The sequence below is a fragment of the Vipera berus genome, assembly GCF_964194415.1.
Source record: "Vipera berus genome assembly, chromosome: 1".
NCBI lineage: Eukaryota > Metazoa > Chordata > Lepidosauria > Squamata > Viperidae > Vipera > Vipera berus.
This window is the reverse complement of record NC_138202.1, coordinates 327,125,423-327,142,219: the sequence shown is the minus strand read 5'-3', so window position 1 is coordinate 327,142,219 and position 16,797 is coordinate 327,125,423. Positions and strand designations below refer to the sequence as shown.

General features: G+C 37.3%; 1 protein-coding gene across 2 annotated transcripts in view; it reads right to left on the bottom strand.

Moving 5' to 3' along the window:
- Positions 1 to 16,797, bottom strand: part of SPTBN1 (spectrin beta, non-erythrocytic 1) — a 193,035-nt gene that overhangs the window by 110,371 nt on the left and 65,867 nt on the right. Inside the window, exon 1 of one of the 2 annotated variants that reach the window (XM_081314581.1) lies at positions 8,770 to 9,300. The exons of the other annotated variant lie outside the window; for it this stretch is intronic. Coding sequence (XP_081170707.1) covers positions 8,770 to 8,878 — 109 coding nt within the window. The 5' untranslated portion in view covers positions 8,879 to 9,300. Of the gene's footprint in view, positions 1 to 8,769; positions 9,301 to 16,797 lie in introns of those variants that run through there. 2 annotated transcript variants of the gene reach the window in all.

Below are 16,797 nucleotides of genomic sequence, written 5' to 3'. Positions count from 1 at the left end.
CCTTTCTTGTTCCTGCTGAAACAAGAGAGGTTTGGAAATAACTGAAATGGTGGCAGAATTATCAAAAGGAGCTTTCCTTCTCCTCTTCACAGCTGACAACATGGCAGCCAACTGTTAATAATTGAATCAATGAAGATATCATTGGGAAGTATGGCAGGAGCAGTGATGGATGCCACCAAAAATCAGCCACAAGACAAGGAGGACTGCAACCATTGCAAATTCTTCAGTTAGGACCAAGAGACAAGTATACTTATCTGTGATGTACAGTTGTAGCAGTGAGGATATAAGAGGAAACTGGTGCTTTTATTAGGGTAATTCTGGTCATAACTGTGGGATTTCTACAGTGGATGTCTAGGATTTAAGCCCAAAGTGCTTCTCACCTCTTCCTGGAGATAATAGGTACTGAGCCTCGCATCTTTTGCACAAAACACCTGCTCTCTCCTGCTAAGCTACACCACCACCCCTTTCCTATTGTGTCATAAAACTCAAAATTCTGAAAAAATTGTGTTGATGTTTTCATATAAAGGAGAAGCTATCTGAAATGAATTTATTCTAGTAAATAGCTTTAATTTCCCCTTTCTCTATTCAGCACAGTGGGATTTTCTGTTATAGTCTAGTACATTAGGAGCAAAAGCATTATTTTAACTGTTTTGTATGCTTAAGGAGGGAAGGGTTACAGATAAGCAGAGAAGCTCCTACTCTTCTTAAAGCCAACTTTTTAGAGCAATATTACATGACTGTGCTCCTTTATTTTGCTAGAACTGTGTTAACATCCTATGCTGAAACTGAATAACAGACATTTAATCCTTTCCAATTCAATTTTAAATGGGAACCAAAGGGTGATGGAGATGGAAACAAAAGGCTCTTGAAGGAAGTACAGTAATTAAATACCTATGCCAGAATCTTGTTCAGATTTGGCTGAGGGCAACAGCAGGACAAAGGTATACCATGAATATATTTGCAGATTCAGGCCACAGTATCTGGGCAAACGAATACACATAATAAACTGTCCAATGTCAAAAAAGCAAACTAGATATAGAAGGAAAGAGTTTCTGTAAATCCATATTTTTTTTTGCATATTACACTTTTCTCTTTCATAACACCTCTTCAGTATTTTCAATTAGGATATCCTTTAAAGATGCTCAGGATATAAATCCAAGTATTAAACAACGGTTAATAATAAAAAAATGGTTTACACATAGGCATACAAGGTTATAAGATAAACCTTTCAACATTATCTGTGCAAAGCTACTGAAAGGTTTAGAATGCTATTAAAAATTAGGTTGGCTGAAAGATGTACATAGCTGTAAAGGTTATAGATAAGTAGCACTTTTTTGGAATACTTTCATAATATGCTACACCAGGTGTAGACCATCCTATATGTGCTGTATGTGCTGGGATACATTTGTAAGGGTAATGTTGGAAAACTTGGTAGAGAATATTAGCCAGCTTTCAGCCAGTTTTTGCAGAGCAAATTATCCATAAATGGAGGCTATGTGGAAATAATGCATATATTTGGACTGCTAAGAAGCTACATATATGCTGTTTCTCCATTTGCAACAAGACTGATCTCCCTGTCACTAATTTAGGGAAGATATTCATAGAACTCCATATCTTGAAATATGTTACATGAACAACCTGTAATGTGCCACAAGCATTTGTAAAATGCTACACATTCTTACCAAGAGCTAAGTTTCACCATGTTTAATGGTCAATTGGCAACATATTTAATCTGAACTGAAAATGGGCTAATGTTCATACAGTTATTTCTTGTAACAACCTATTATCTACCCAGAGCTTTCCATATATGTGGCACTTTACAGAGAAGCATAAGGTAAAGAAAAATGTGGTTGACTAATTATCTTATTGATAAAACTTAAACACAAAACCAGTTTTTAAATGTTCTATACTGCCAACCATGAATAACTAACATTAATTAACATTTAGAATACACTCTGCTTGACCCTTCAACACTGGGAGGTAGGTGATCCAGTAAAACCTGAGATGGCAATCATATCAGATGTATAGGAGGCAGCTTCCTTCAGATATATACCAGGTGAGAGATAAATGGAATTCTAGGGGGGAAAATAGCAAATGAAAATTTCTGAGTGATAAAATCCAAGATAATGAAAAAATTATATTCCATGTTTACTCAGTAATATATGCTTTTCATAAATATATTTAGTGAAGATGGTATTTTCTCCAACTATGCTAACCATCAATTTTTACCTATTTATCTGATGAAACTGAACAAGTTTTATTTTCAACTCCCACAATTTAATGGCTTTATCTTGGAGTCAGATGCTTCTTTCCAAAAGAGGAAAAAGAAAGGCACACTTAGCTGGCAAACCTAGTCATCTGCTTCACAAAGCCAAACATAAGAATCCTGATTATTCAAATGTGTAAGAATAGCCAATTTCACTTCCAGTGTACAATCCAACATATCTGAATTATCAGTTTATCCACTCTACTATCAAAGACAGAAAGGAATTTTCCTCAAAATACTTCTTAGCATTATCTTAGCATCTCATAATTCCAATACCAATGTTGTCAGCATCTTCTCAAGCAGCCCTCCAAAACCTTCTAAACATGGTCCTCGCCAAAGCCAAAGATGGAGAAAGCTACCCTAAAGCTGTAACTCAAAACCAGGATTTGACGTTCACCAATTTATTTTCATTAGTAATTTTTTCCCTTAAATGTATTACTGAATGTAAATGTATTACATACATTACGTAAACGTATTACTGAAAAAACACTTATCACCAAGAGTAACTCATGTACCGTATATTGACTTTTCATGGAATATATCAAATTTCCAAAAAAACCTCCCACCAATTGTTACTCTTCAACCAAACCAAGATCACGGGAAATGGATTCTCAAATAAATGTCAAATGGTCTTTTCCAAGAAAGCCCCTGAGAATAATAGGTTAACTAATATATACCGGCCCCTAGAGTCGGAAACGACTAGCACAGGGGTGTCAAACTCAATTTCATTGAGGGCCGCATCAGCATTGCGGTTGCCCTCAGGGGGCTGGGTGGGTATGGCCAGGGTGGGTGTGGCCTACTGGGTGGGCGTGGCTAGAGTGCGTGTGGCCTACTGGGTGGGCGTGGCCAGCTCTACATCGTTCGCATCAAGGGTGCCTATGGGGGCCTGGGCAGGAGTGGGACAGATCTGGGGGTCTTTGGCATAAGGAGGGTCTCTGGGCCAGGGCCAAGGCAGTGGGGGCCGTTCCCTCACTGTTTCCAGGATGGCTTCGCTGGCCGCATGAAACCATTTCGCGGGCCGGATCTGGCCCCCGGGCCTTGTGTTTGACATGGCTGGACTAGCACGCATGTGCGGGGGAACCTTTACCTTTACCTTAATATATACTAATAATTCTTACAGGGAAGGAAGGAGACAGAGATGAAAACTGAAATCTTTGCAATCTGGAAAAGAAAGTACTGTATACAAGACCAGTGAGAAAGTACTGGTGTAAAGAAAACAGCTTGACCATATGGAAGATTTTTAAAGGGAACTGCATTCAAAGCAATTTTAACAAATCATGTCCGTGAGTTCACAATATGCATGTATCTGAACTGAAGAATATCATGAGACATACTGCCCTCCACATTGTTAGGAAAATTTCTCTTGATTGCATATGTTATTGCAAAACATTGCTATTGGGAAACAAATAGTATTCTTTAAGCTATATTATACGTATGTTCTCCAAATAGTTTAAAATTCAATACTTTCCACAAAATATTATGAAATATAATGCAAATATCAACATTTATAGGGTGCTTTTAATGTTAAAGTTTTAGTTTGGGGAGTTGGTTATTTCATGTTTTGATAGGTTCTTTTATGTAATCCATTTTAAAAAGCTTTCTTAGGGCTGCAAAATCAGTATAAATAAGATTGTATGAATCAAAGTTAGATATATTCAAGTTTTCGTAATTCAAACATTTTGTTATTTTATCTTCACTTCACAATAGAGGCTAATGAGTGTTTGGTAGGAAGTTAATTGGAGCTTTCTGCTCAGAACTGGAGTTGCTAAAGAAACAACCAGCAGCTAAGACATGTCTTATAATTATTTGATAGAAGTTGATTTTTTTTCGGGGCCATCAAACCTTAAAATTAGCAGAATGGACTTAAGTGAATGCACTCACTTAAGAAAACAACAGCCAATAGATCCTGGGAGATTTGGGGTGCAAGTAGGGATGAGTTTTCAAAACAGCTTTTTGAAATTATGCACAAAATTAAGTTGATGTTGAGCGGATAGATAGATACAGTTAGTAGATAGTATGTTGGGGCAGTCATTCCCTCAACATAGCACATTCATAGGAATATATGAATTTGAAAATAAAGTTGAAGTCCCCCCACTGCCACTTCCAATGTAGGCTTTCTTACAAAGATTAGCACAAATGTTTTGTAAGATATAGAAATCATTTTCCCATCATCACCTATATTAGTCTATTAACTAGGAATAAGGAAAAAAAACTGGAAAGGTTCAGATTAATAGCAGTTTACCCTTCATGCTGCTCCAGAGCATTATCACACAGGCAGTTTTCAACCAGGTGAGGCTGGAGGTTTTTTTTTAAAAAAAGTAAGCATCTTCCCATTTCCTGACATCTAAAAGTTCAGGATAAGAATTTAAACCCGGGGTTCCCAACCCCCGGTCTGTGAAAACAAGCGGGATGCAGGCAGCACACAAAACCATGCACCCTCTGGTCCACAGAAAAACCTCTCTCCATGGAACCAGTCCCTGGTGCCCAAAAGGTTGGGGGCCACTGATTTAAGCTGAAGAGGATTCTTTTCCTAAGAATTCTTTAAATTGTGAAAGGGAGATGTTTGGAGTCCAAGCAATACTCTTTTCCAAATTCTTTGTACATCCAAAAAAAAAGAAGAAGACATCATTGTTTCTCACTTTATTTATAAAATCAGATAGCACAGAGAGTCAACAGAAGAAATATCAATAAATAATCTGTTGGGAAGCTAAAATATAGCCCTGGATTGACTGGGTCTACTCTAAGAATGGCCCTATTCAGCCATGAAGTTCAGTGGCGCTGCTGGGAAAATAATTTTATTATTGTCCTAACTCACGGGATAGTTATTACAGTAACAGGGAACTGGAACAATCTGAAGAAAAATAAATGTGAGGGCTATAAATGAAATAAACTTGCTCAATATTATATATGATTAGCAGAACACAAATTGAAACCTAAAAGCATGATCTATAGTATTGTAAATTAAATTTGGAATCAAAAACTAGGATCTTAATGCTGTAGCAATTTATTCACAGATGAAAAACCATAGACTTCAACTGTAGGACTACTTTTCCATTTTTCAGATGATGGATATTAGTCTTGTTTTTATACAAAATAAATGACTAGAGGAAGTGGTCTCCTTTCTGAGCAATTTATACAATTAAGCAAGCTCCAAACAATGTATTGTAGGCTTTGGAAAGCTTGGTAGTTGTCAGCAGTGACTTTGCAAAAGTATACTATAATTTATTCTAACCTTTAGTATGATGTGCATTCTTCAAAGATTTCCTGTATTTAAATCCTACTCCAAACATAATCTTTCAGCACCGTTTCCCCCCCATTCCAAAATCCTCCACTGAAGTATGAAGAAACAATGATTAACCCTTCTTTTCCCTATCAAATCTTGTTGGATTTGCAGATGAAATAATCACCAGTACTTTTCACAAAGCCAGAATGACAGAGAATTTGCACTTTAATTTTGCTAGACAAACTGATACTCAGGAGTATAATTTAAATACATGTGTAATCAACTCCCTATTAAAACACAAATCACACATTCTTGAACAACAACATAACTGAAAATAGATAAATCTGATTTTAGGACCATGTAGGAAGTGATTTCTTGACCACTTTTTAAACTAGATTTTTCACACGGTGTCTGTTCTCCTGATAAATCAAACCTCTACCACTTCTTAGGCAGCAAAGTTAATAAAATATTAAGCAACTGAAATCCAAAATTCTTGGAGAGCAGTAGTTGGGGAAGGCTGCCTTATGTCAAAATTTCAGTATTCCTTTCAGTATCAGGTTCAAAGCTGTAGTATAAGTCAGTGAGAAATTAGAACAAGTTCCATGTGCTTAAAAGGTTGTGGTTGTGGTCATTTTCTAAACAGTCTCCCTCTTCCCCTCCCCCTTCAACAGCCTCACTATGACACTGGGCAGCCCAGTTTTCTAATTGGATGAACTTTCAAAATTTGTGTTCTGGAATGGAAGCCTTTTCCTGCAAAGCATGGGAAAGGGGAGTAAAAGGGGAGGGGATGTCCTTGGGATTGCCACAAATCTTAATAAGCAGCTATTTCAAACTCTCATTTCTTGGTGTTTCAATTTTTCAAGTAGAAACATGAATCCTAAATATCAGAAGCAGAAAATCTGCTTCACTTCATTGAATATTCACCTTACACGCCAACGACTGGAGGGTTTGCACAACATACTAAATGTCATTTCTTAATTAAGATTTTCTGGTTTCATCCGAATACACTGAATCATTGATTCTGTAAATGAATCTAGTACTGTAGGATGGGTTTATATAAAACATTAAGTCACAAAAAACTAGCCTAGAATACAACTGACCATCCTTAGCATGTTGCAGAAATGCAGCCCACAGGTACTAAATATGTTGTGGGGAAGCCAGTCCCTTGGAAGAAACTATATTAAAATATGGAAAATCACTCTTGTTTTATATTGGGTCAGGCAGCTTTTTAAAAAAACACACACCCAAAGGCTGCTTGTGTTGCTGGTTAGACAGCAACATTTTCAAATGACTGGAAAGGGGGTTGGTTACCTTTTCTCCACTTGATTTTGCTGGGGAAGGAGTTTACATTTAAAGGTCTATAGCAGGGGTGTCAAACTAACAACAACACGTGTCGTGATGTATTGTGACTTTTTTGCCATTTCTGGCAATGGGGTGGGCGCATTTTCGCTATGATGCATCAGGCCTGTGGGCCAGCAGTTTGACACCCCTGGTCTATAGAGATTAATATACTTACTGCATCAGCTTCATTTCCAAAAACTGTGGAAAATAATAGCTCCAATTTAGTATTTTGCAACATATTTCTCAGGGGCTTTGGAGATGACATGAGAAATGCTATACACACCTAAGGCTATGTACAGTACCAGTTGCCCCCCCCATTGCTATATAGTAACAATCCATCTCATTTTCTAGATAGGGATACTTTGGAAGGCAATTGACACTATTGTTGCATATTTTCAAAATAATCTTATTGAGTATGGGGTAAACTAAGACACAAATTTAAATGTTCCATAGAATACAGCATTGACTGATTAGCAGAGAAAATAAAAAACAAGGGGCAAGGGAGGGAATGAACTGATGTATCTTGGAGGCCCGGCTGCAACTCTGATCAGCACAAGGCAACACTTTGTTGCAGATATACTTGTATTTCCCAAATTCTTACAGCATAAATTTGAAACCAACATCTTTACATTTATCTCAATCTTCACTTCTTTTATATAGCATGTAGCTTTGGAACAATTTTATCAATTTGCATCTGGTATGGCAATCGTTGTTTTTTTACAAAACTTTCCATAAAGATGAACTCAATACAGCAAATAAGGAGAGAAAACCTAAACAAACACCAATGCAGAAACAAACATAACAGTGTAATTCTATAACAAACCCAGAGTTGGGGTTTTTTTTTTAGTTCCTTTCCGTTTCTGAAGGAAACCACAGTTCCCTGTCTGTGGGATGGTAGAGATTAAAAATAAGAAATATATTCTGTGTGGTTTGAACTTTTGACTTCCCTGGATAGATTTGTGATTCCAGAAACAATGAGTGTATCTGTGAAGGAGCTACTGTCATTTGGAGCTAAGTCAGATCTTACATTAAGTTGAGATTCCATCAAGGGCTGGTTTCATTTGCACCTAGAACTCCCCCCCCCACCACCACTACCATATAAACACAGAAAGCAGACTCCATTGCTTCCAATATACTAAGGATTCAATCCTAAAATGATCAAAAACATTCTAATCCATCGGGTAGAATTCCATTCCAGAACGGCAAAATTTATTCCTGTCACTGTTTCACTTTGTATGGGAAAATAATTAATGAGCACTGAGAAAAATCCTTTCCTGCTCTGGCTCTAAGAAAAAAGCTTTAAACCAAATAGACGTATTGTTTATTGCAACTACTAATACTCCTAATCAGGATGGTCAGTCTTAGGAGTTGCCCCAGAGCTGGAGGGCACTATATTGAGGAAGTCTGCCATAATCAATGGAATGCTAAGAATGGGATTACCCAAGTAGGCAGAAGATGTCTTCAAACACTGCATAAATGGATCCCAGTGGTATTTTGAGAGCTTGGATGGGAAACGTTGGATAGATAAAAGATAGATGTACATATTATCTAAGCAGAATCAGAGTGGAGCCTTTTGATTAGTACCTGAAGGCTGTAAATCGCCAGAAGGGATTCAGACAAAAAGACCACTCCCTCTTCCCCATTTCCCTCGTCCTATTGTTCTAGAATAGATGGCAGGGTCCGAGTTAGCCCTTATCACGTTTCGAAGGTTGAACCATGAGCAGCTTACAATACCCGGAGTCAAGAAAACAAGGAAATCAACTTCTATTTAAAGAAATACAAGCCGACATCTATTATTTTGCAACCGATGGTTCTTCCGTCTTATCAGCCTTCATACTAAGGGAGCATCAAAAATCACCTCATCGTGTTATTGAGCTATATTTCATAGCAACGCCCCTTGCGAGAGCGAGGGAGAGGGAGAGAGAGAGATGGCGCTTACCTTGCAACTGCTTGAATCTTCCTTCTAATTGGTTATAATTATATGGCACTGAAGCCGTGTAACCAGGGGACATGGATCCGGGCATACTAGCTGGGTTCTGTAATTCCATTTAGAAGGGACGTGGTAGGATGTTAAAATTCCAGCATACAAATAAAATAACCTTTGGTGTTTGTTAAAAATCGGGTAGCAATCCTCGCAGGGTGCTTTAACGCAAAATCTAAGTAGATCCCGGATTTTTTTTTGTTTAAAAAAATGTTTTAGCTGTTCAGTTTGAATATCACATTCAAATTAAAAATAATCCACGAGCAGATGGTTTATCAAGGAATGCAGTTTGAAATGAGCACGGAATTTGGATTGCAGTCTTGCCACCCGCAATCTTAAGAGTTCAAACTGACTTCGGTTGCCAACCTTAACGAAATTAACCAATTAAAGAAAAAAGCCAGACAAAAAATTCCAGGTCTCTCCTCCTTAGTTTCCAAATCAGAATCAAAGCCAACGCAAAGGTAGCATGGAGCCATCGGCGGCCCTTCCTCCTCCTCCTCCTCCTCCTCCTCCTCCTGCCTGCCTCCCTGCCTAACGCTTCCAGTAGCTCACACACACCTCAGACCTTCCTGCTCGTTTGTAATTTCTAGTAGCCACTCACTGTGTATTTAGTGATGATGTCACGTATTAGCATAAAGCATTGTAGAGGAAAGGAAACCAAGACTGTACCAAAGGCTGAAGGCGGTGGGTGGAGAACTGGGCGGGATTATTAAGGAGGCACAGAGTTCCTGGAAACCAAAACCTCACTGCAAAGGGACACGTTCCCACGTCCAACCCGAAGGCTAGGAGCTTGGAATGAGCACGCCCTTCCTGGCCGATCTGAAAACTTGGGGAAGAAAAATGAATCACCTATGGAAGCGCACGCAGTAAAGAGGCAATGGTACCTCCCCAAACAACGCTGGTGGAATTACATCTTTTGTTAAGAGCTTATTGTAACGGAAAAGTCTCGGATTACTATCGTTTCGAAAAGAGGACGCTGTTTCTTCCCTGCACTAGAAGGAAAGGGAAATAGAAAACAAAGTAGCTAACTCTTTGGAATGCTGTTCAAGTATTTAGCATCCTGCACGAGAAGAGAAAGAACTGCTAGAAATGTAGACGCTGCAAGACTTAAATGGCACTTGGGGGGAAAGAACAAAAAGAGTCTTCTTCACCTTGAAGTGTAGCTTTGTTTTAATTGAGGATGCTAAATATTTTGACACTTGGAACTGGAGATGTATCTTTCTGTGCAGTTGCATGCATGCATGCATGCTTGCATTTTCATTAGAAAAGCAAAGCTTTCCCAAAATGCATTTGGGATTTAATAGTGTATATGCTGCTGTATTTATCCGGAAGAGTTAACTTCCAAGATTCCAGGCTAACCTGAACTCTGACATACTCAGAGGGTTAGGGAAGAGAGGGAGGAAGAAAAAGAGAAGGAAAAAAGAGAAACAAAGAAAAAGAGAGAGAGAAAGATCTAGGGCAGGAATTTCTTGTCCCAGAGTTCTTATGTCTTTTTAAATATCCCTTATAATTAGCAGAATTGATTTTATTAATTTGGTATAGGGTTGCAATGTTGTTTCTGTGTTTATGAATTTTGATCCTGCATTTTCAGAATTTAAGGGTTAGCATACAATAATAGAGTAAAGATTTCCAGTCATCTTGTAACCGTATTGCTTGTGTGTGTGGTTAATAATGTACTGCTACTGGGATAAATGCATTTCTGGACTGAGCAGCAGAATATAGCAGCAGTTTATAATTTCCTCACTAGCAGAGATAGGGATGGGGGGGGGGAGATGGTGGAATAATAATATATCTGGACATTGTAAAAGAAGTGGGTGAAACTTTTCTTCCCTGAAGACTATACCAACATGGCAAAATGCCTTGTGTTCCAATATTGGAAAGAGCCAGAGCCAAATATGGATGAAGTAGAATCAAAATGTTCATAGTAATAGAATTCTAGTTACATTACATCAGGGAAGAACAAAAGCAAGTGGGCTTTGAAATGTACATGGCCTGTCAGTATCTTCTGAAGTCTATGTAAAATAAAGTCAAGGTCTGCATCACTGAACTTTATTTCAGTACATTTATGCCCAATTTTTCTATGCAATATAGCATTATCACAATTGTAAATAAGAGTTCACTTAACAATGAAGTATTGTAATATATCTAAACTGGGATCATTTATTCCCAATGTTGGACTCTAGAATGAAAGACAATAATTATCTTAGATTACTTCCTGTTGCACCAATATCCAGGCTTGAATTTGCCTCTTATCACAAAATTTGCATGTACCATTTCCACCAGTGTATATTTTTGCAAATCCAAATTCTTTTAGTTTTAATCAAGACTGTTGCCTTGACTCATCAGTCTCTTTCCTATGCATGTAAAATGTTGCCTACAATGCTACCATTTTAAAATAATATATTAATAATATACTAAATAATGTGAAACTGCTTGGACAGATTGGCATGCAACATTAGGCACTTGGAATCAGGAATACTTAATTGGCTTAAAAATGGAGAAAAGCCCATCATAAGCATTTTTTTTTCAGAGAAAAGTTCATACATTGTGTCAAGCCATGAACTGATGTATTTCTGGATTAGCATGTTATGATTTATACAACATGTTATAGCTCAAAATGTGCCAACCTAACCAATTGGGTACATTATCCAGTGGTCATGGGGATCTGTTAGTTCTTAAAAAAAATCAGGAAGATATTCAGAAATATACCTGTCTTGAAACAGTCCATGTTGAACTGTATAGAACATTCAAACATAAGGAGTTGACCACAGGAAATGTTTTATGACATTTTATGTCATAAAATGTATTATGTCATAAAATGTTTTATTGTATTTTTATATCAGAAAATGTTTTATAAATGCTTATAAAATGTGCCAAATTTCAATTCCACTGAAGTCATGGATTTTGGATTTTAAATGCATTCTGTAAATTAGCCCATTTTAGCAACTTGGAGAAGCACCTTTGGGACAACCATGTCCCTGGATGACTGAGAAGCTCCATAGACATTTGGTTGAAAAAGTGTTGCCCTATGCCGCACAGTTTCATTCAGTTAAAGGTTGCAGACATGAGAGTTTTAGTAGTATTAGATGACAATTTGATCTGGGGGGGAGGGGTAATCCAAGTCTTTGATAGAGTCATTGGAGGGACTTGCATAAAAGGCTGGAAACCACTGCTTCAAGCTATAGTATCATGAGAATGAGTCACAGCAAACATCCAGGTAGCACCTACTCATTGCCTTTTTGATTCTCCAATGAAGCTGCAAGGATGATTACAGCAGGCACAGCTTGGAGCTTTTTTCTAAACTCTAAATGTAGTTAATGTTAACATGATTTGCATGGTACAAGCCAGTTTCATAAATCAGGGTGTGAAATCATTTGTCTGATATAAGAAATGATGAATCTAAACTGAGCAAGAATATCTGAAGTCTCCCCTATGGCCAAAGTGGAAAATGTCCATCATGTGGGTTACTGTTTCAGTGCTCAGATGAGCCTTTCATTTTATCAAAGCTAACAGCCATGAACAGACCTCTCATCCAATTTTAAAGCCATTGTGACATCTTGAGACAGTGAATTTCACAGATGGCTTCTGCATTGGGTAAGGAATTTCCTTGGTGTACAACCCATTTTATTCTACCATGATAAGAGAATAGAGCTTATGTTTCTCTTGTACAGTCTCTCTCTTGTCCTCCTTATCTAGATGGATTTTTTTTTGCACTGGGATCATGTGGTTTAAGCAGAATGCCATGAAAATCTAGCTAGCACAACCGATGATACTTTTGTCAGACTAGAAATTATAGTGAAAATGATTGGTTCTTTTTATCATCTCTGTATATCTGTATTACCAGACTACTCAGTTGTAATAGCTATTACTTTTCTTTATACTATTCTCAGTCAACAGAACCCAGCAGCACATAACACCTGCAGGTATATTCATTGAAATGCCACTGCCCCACCCTTTGCAAACAGGTGTTGCTATGCACCTTCCAACTGCAAAACACTTAAGTGCCAGTGGATATGCAGAGAGATGAATTAGGCTTATACTTCCATCAGGACCCAAACTGCTGTTTTTCAATGGGCAGTTATGCCCTTCACCAGATGCATAAAATAAAAATCTGAAAGATTTACTTATAAAGAAGTTGGGTACCAGTTTAAGGAGAACAGGTTGGATAGTGGTTTACTTCCAGCTTCTCTACACATATTGTTATAACAAGGCAGGAAAAGGCCTCCAATGCTTGAAAGGTTCTGTTAACAAAACTGCCAGAGATGGGCAGATGGTTTGCTCAGCTTTAGATGACAATTTGATGTGAAAGCAAGAAAAGACTCCTTCAATGTTTGATAGACACCACTACACTGCTATCTTGGTAAAAATGCAGTAGTTGATTGCCATTATCTTCTTCCAGAATTTCTTTCCAATCTGGAGAAGCCTAATGAAACAATATATACTGTATTTGGCATTTTCAAGATCAGTCAGGAATGGTTAGATGCTGTCACCTCTGATATAAGAGGTAGCATAGGAAGGCTGTATCCTGTATCTATGCCATATAAATGAGCTACTGCATGGCAGCCAGACAGAACAATATAGAAAGAGGGCATAAAAGCATGATATGAACTTAAAGCACAACTGAAACCTTTGCCAACTTATATTCAGAGGAAGGATCCAAAGGGCTGATGGGGAAACATGTTCCAGCAAAATTCATTCAGTTCAAAATTTCTGCAACGCACACACAAACACATGCATTATTCTTCAGCAATGCCTTGAAATAATCATGAGATGCTCATGTGGCCTAGGTTTTTTTTTTCTTGGACTTGTCTGAAAAATGTGCAGCCAGCTGAAATTAGATTAAATGATAACTTATATTTCCTCAACTTAAAAAAAAATCTCTTAGCATAATACTAGGCCTTGAGGGTTCTAGAAATGGCACACACAGTTCCCCCTACTCCCATTTTATTGTATCTTCACAAGAAAGCTGTTAGGTAACTAAACCGAGAGAGTGGGAGAGATCTATTAAGTCATCTACTAAGCTCATTGCTAGATGAATGGGCATTTGAAATTGGAACTCTACTAGGCTACCCATCAGTGTCACATACAGACTGATAAAATGGAAGAATTGAAAGGGACTTTAGAGATCACCTAGTTCAGTTCCCAGCCCAGCCCATAATGCCATGTCAACTATTCTCCAAAAAATTACCATTATTAATTCATAGTGTAGGTGAATGCACTTGTGATATTATAATCTTACTAAAGTTGGGAGAATCTATTTTTCCGAATTCTAAAGAATACATAAATGCTCAAAAGGAATCTACTGATTTCACATGAAGTCATCACGAAAATAGAAAAACAGAGGAGAGAATTCATACAGTATAAGCAGCTGAGAATATGCAAACCTGGACAGATATCTACATTTCTGGTGGTATAACAGTGCAACCATATTGTGTTTTCAGATTGTTCTCCAGTAATATTTCCAGTTTCCAAAATAAATTACAGGTAATCCTTGACTTACGACCACAATTGAGCCCCAAATTTTTGTTGTTAAGTGAGAAAATTGTTAAGTGAGTTTTGCCCCATTTTATGACCTTTCTTGACGCAGTTGTTAACTGAATAACTACAATTGTTAAGTTAGTAACACAGTTGTTAAATAAATTTCCCCCTTGACTTTGCTTGTCAGAAGGTCGCAAAAGGGGATCACATGACCACGGGACACTGCAACCATCATAAATTGTAAAGTGTCCGAATTTTGATCACATGACTGCGGAAATGGTGCAATGGTGGTATGTGTGAAAAACGGTCATAAGTCACTTTTTTTTCAGTGCCATTGTAACTTTGAATGGTCACTAAATGAACTGTTGTAAGTTGAAGACTACCTGTATTTAATATATTTTCAACAATTTATCACTGAGATATTATAATAGCAGATACTTTCTGACAGCATTATGAAAGAGCTTATCAACAGAGTACTCCAGTAAGATCCTTCAGTTGGAGTTCAAAACTGCTAAGACTGGAAATTATACCATGAATCTGCAACAACACGGCACTTAATGCTGGTGAAAAGTTGGAGAAAAAGAGACCAATTAAAAGAAAGAATAACCTGAGGTATTTAAACATTTATAATCCCAAATGTAATACATTCCCTTCCAAAACAAATAAAACATGTATTTCCTAAATATTCCATACACTTTCATATATTTGCGTTTGGGGTATTGCCTGTAATGTAAGTATAATGCTGAGATATTTGATGAAATGTAGCACACACGTTGTACAAATTGAAGAGCTGGAAAAATCCCAGGTAAACTGTTGGCTAGAGACAGAAATATTTCAGCATAGCTTCCTCCATGCAATTTCTTTGTATTTTTCGCACGGGGGAATATGAGTTGAGCTTTTAAAAAAGCAAAATATTGCCCAGTACTGGGACTTCAAATTATTATTTTTATAGCAGTATTATTTTTATAGCAGGTGTAAAAAAATGAAGCTACTTTAAGCAAAGTATAAATATGAATGATACACAATTTGAACACCTTGTTTTATGCATCCAATAAATAAATGAAGTTCAGATAGGCAGCCTTCTAAAGGGAGAATACATTCCTGTTTAGAAGTAATATTTTTTTTCCCAACCATGTTAGGATTGTTGGAGGAAAAACAAATAAGGATTGTGAGTGGATTGGCAAACAGGCCACCTAGTCGACTCAATGCTAGGACTAAACCCTTGCTTTACAGCTTTAGTTTCCTCACCATTACCACAACATCAGTTAATCTCTTGCAAAAGCCGGTTTGGAAGTAAGAAAAAGGAAGCACTTTTCTAATTTGATTTTGGAACAGGCTCAGCTACCAATTACACTCTTTTGATACAGTATCCAAGCAACAGGCAAGAGGTTGAGAGAAAGTGGAATTCAAAGAACAACTCTTTGCTCAAAAAAACAAAAGGTAAAACACACAGAAAAAAAGATGTAGGACAATCCCTTTTGGAAATACGTCTGTTGCATATTTCACTTATGGAAAAGTTACTGAAAAATCTGTCCACCCACTGGCAGTAACATAAAAAGCGTAATTTGGCCTTTAAATAAAACCCAGCAAAGGCAAGGAAAATCAACTTTTCAAAATTATAAAGTGGAAGGGCATTTTTCTCCAAAATATTTAGCACTGGCTAGCTACTATACTCAATATACAATCCTGAAGTGATTTTTTCACACATCCACATTTGGTGACTGACTTTATTTCTGAAGGTGAGTAAATCCAAATCAAACTGAATAGCCATGTAGGTATCCTGAAGTAATGAAGAAGCAGGTACAAAGAGTTGCACCTCTTTTACATTCCTCTGTCGTAAGATCCATTTGTGAACTCGCATTTTCCCTAAGAAAGCGATTATTGAATTTTTGTCCTATAGATAGATCCTCTCATCCTTGTTGGCTTTTCATTGGCATCCAATTGGCCACTTTAGGAACACAATGCTAGATCAGATCTGCTCCAGCAGGCTCTAACAATATATAAATGTGCAAACAACCTATTAACTGTTTCAACAAGGTAAGTAAACAAAAAGCCTACTTAAACTACTTACTCATCCACTATAAAAGTGTCCAGTGAAGTATTTGCTACAGTAAACATTTTTCACATTATCTAGTGAAGAACACACTATTATCAAAACATAGTTTAGCTTATTGTGCTCTCTGCTACCCATGTCTTCCAATCACATAGCTGAGATGACTATAGTGAACCTCAAAATCAGAATAATGCATATGCACTCCAGCTTAGATAAGCAAATTGAAAAACTCAAGCAAAAATACAGAATATAATCAGCAATTGTACAATTAGTAACGTTTGTATATCTTAGCTCATTCTGATTGTTTAAAATTGCCTCTTCAGTCAAATATTCATTGCTAGTAAAGCTGAAAAATATCTGCACCTTAAATAGGTCACAAGAGTTTAGAAGATCCCCTTTTGCCTTCTCTGAATGAAAATCCTTTCTCCAGCCTTCAGATCTCCATAGATGCTAAT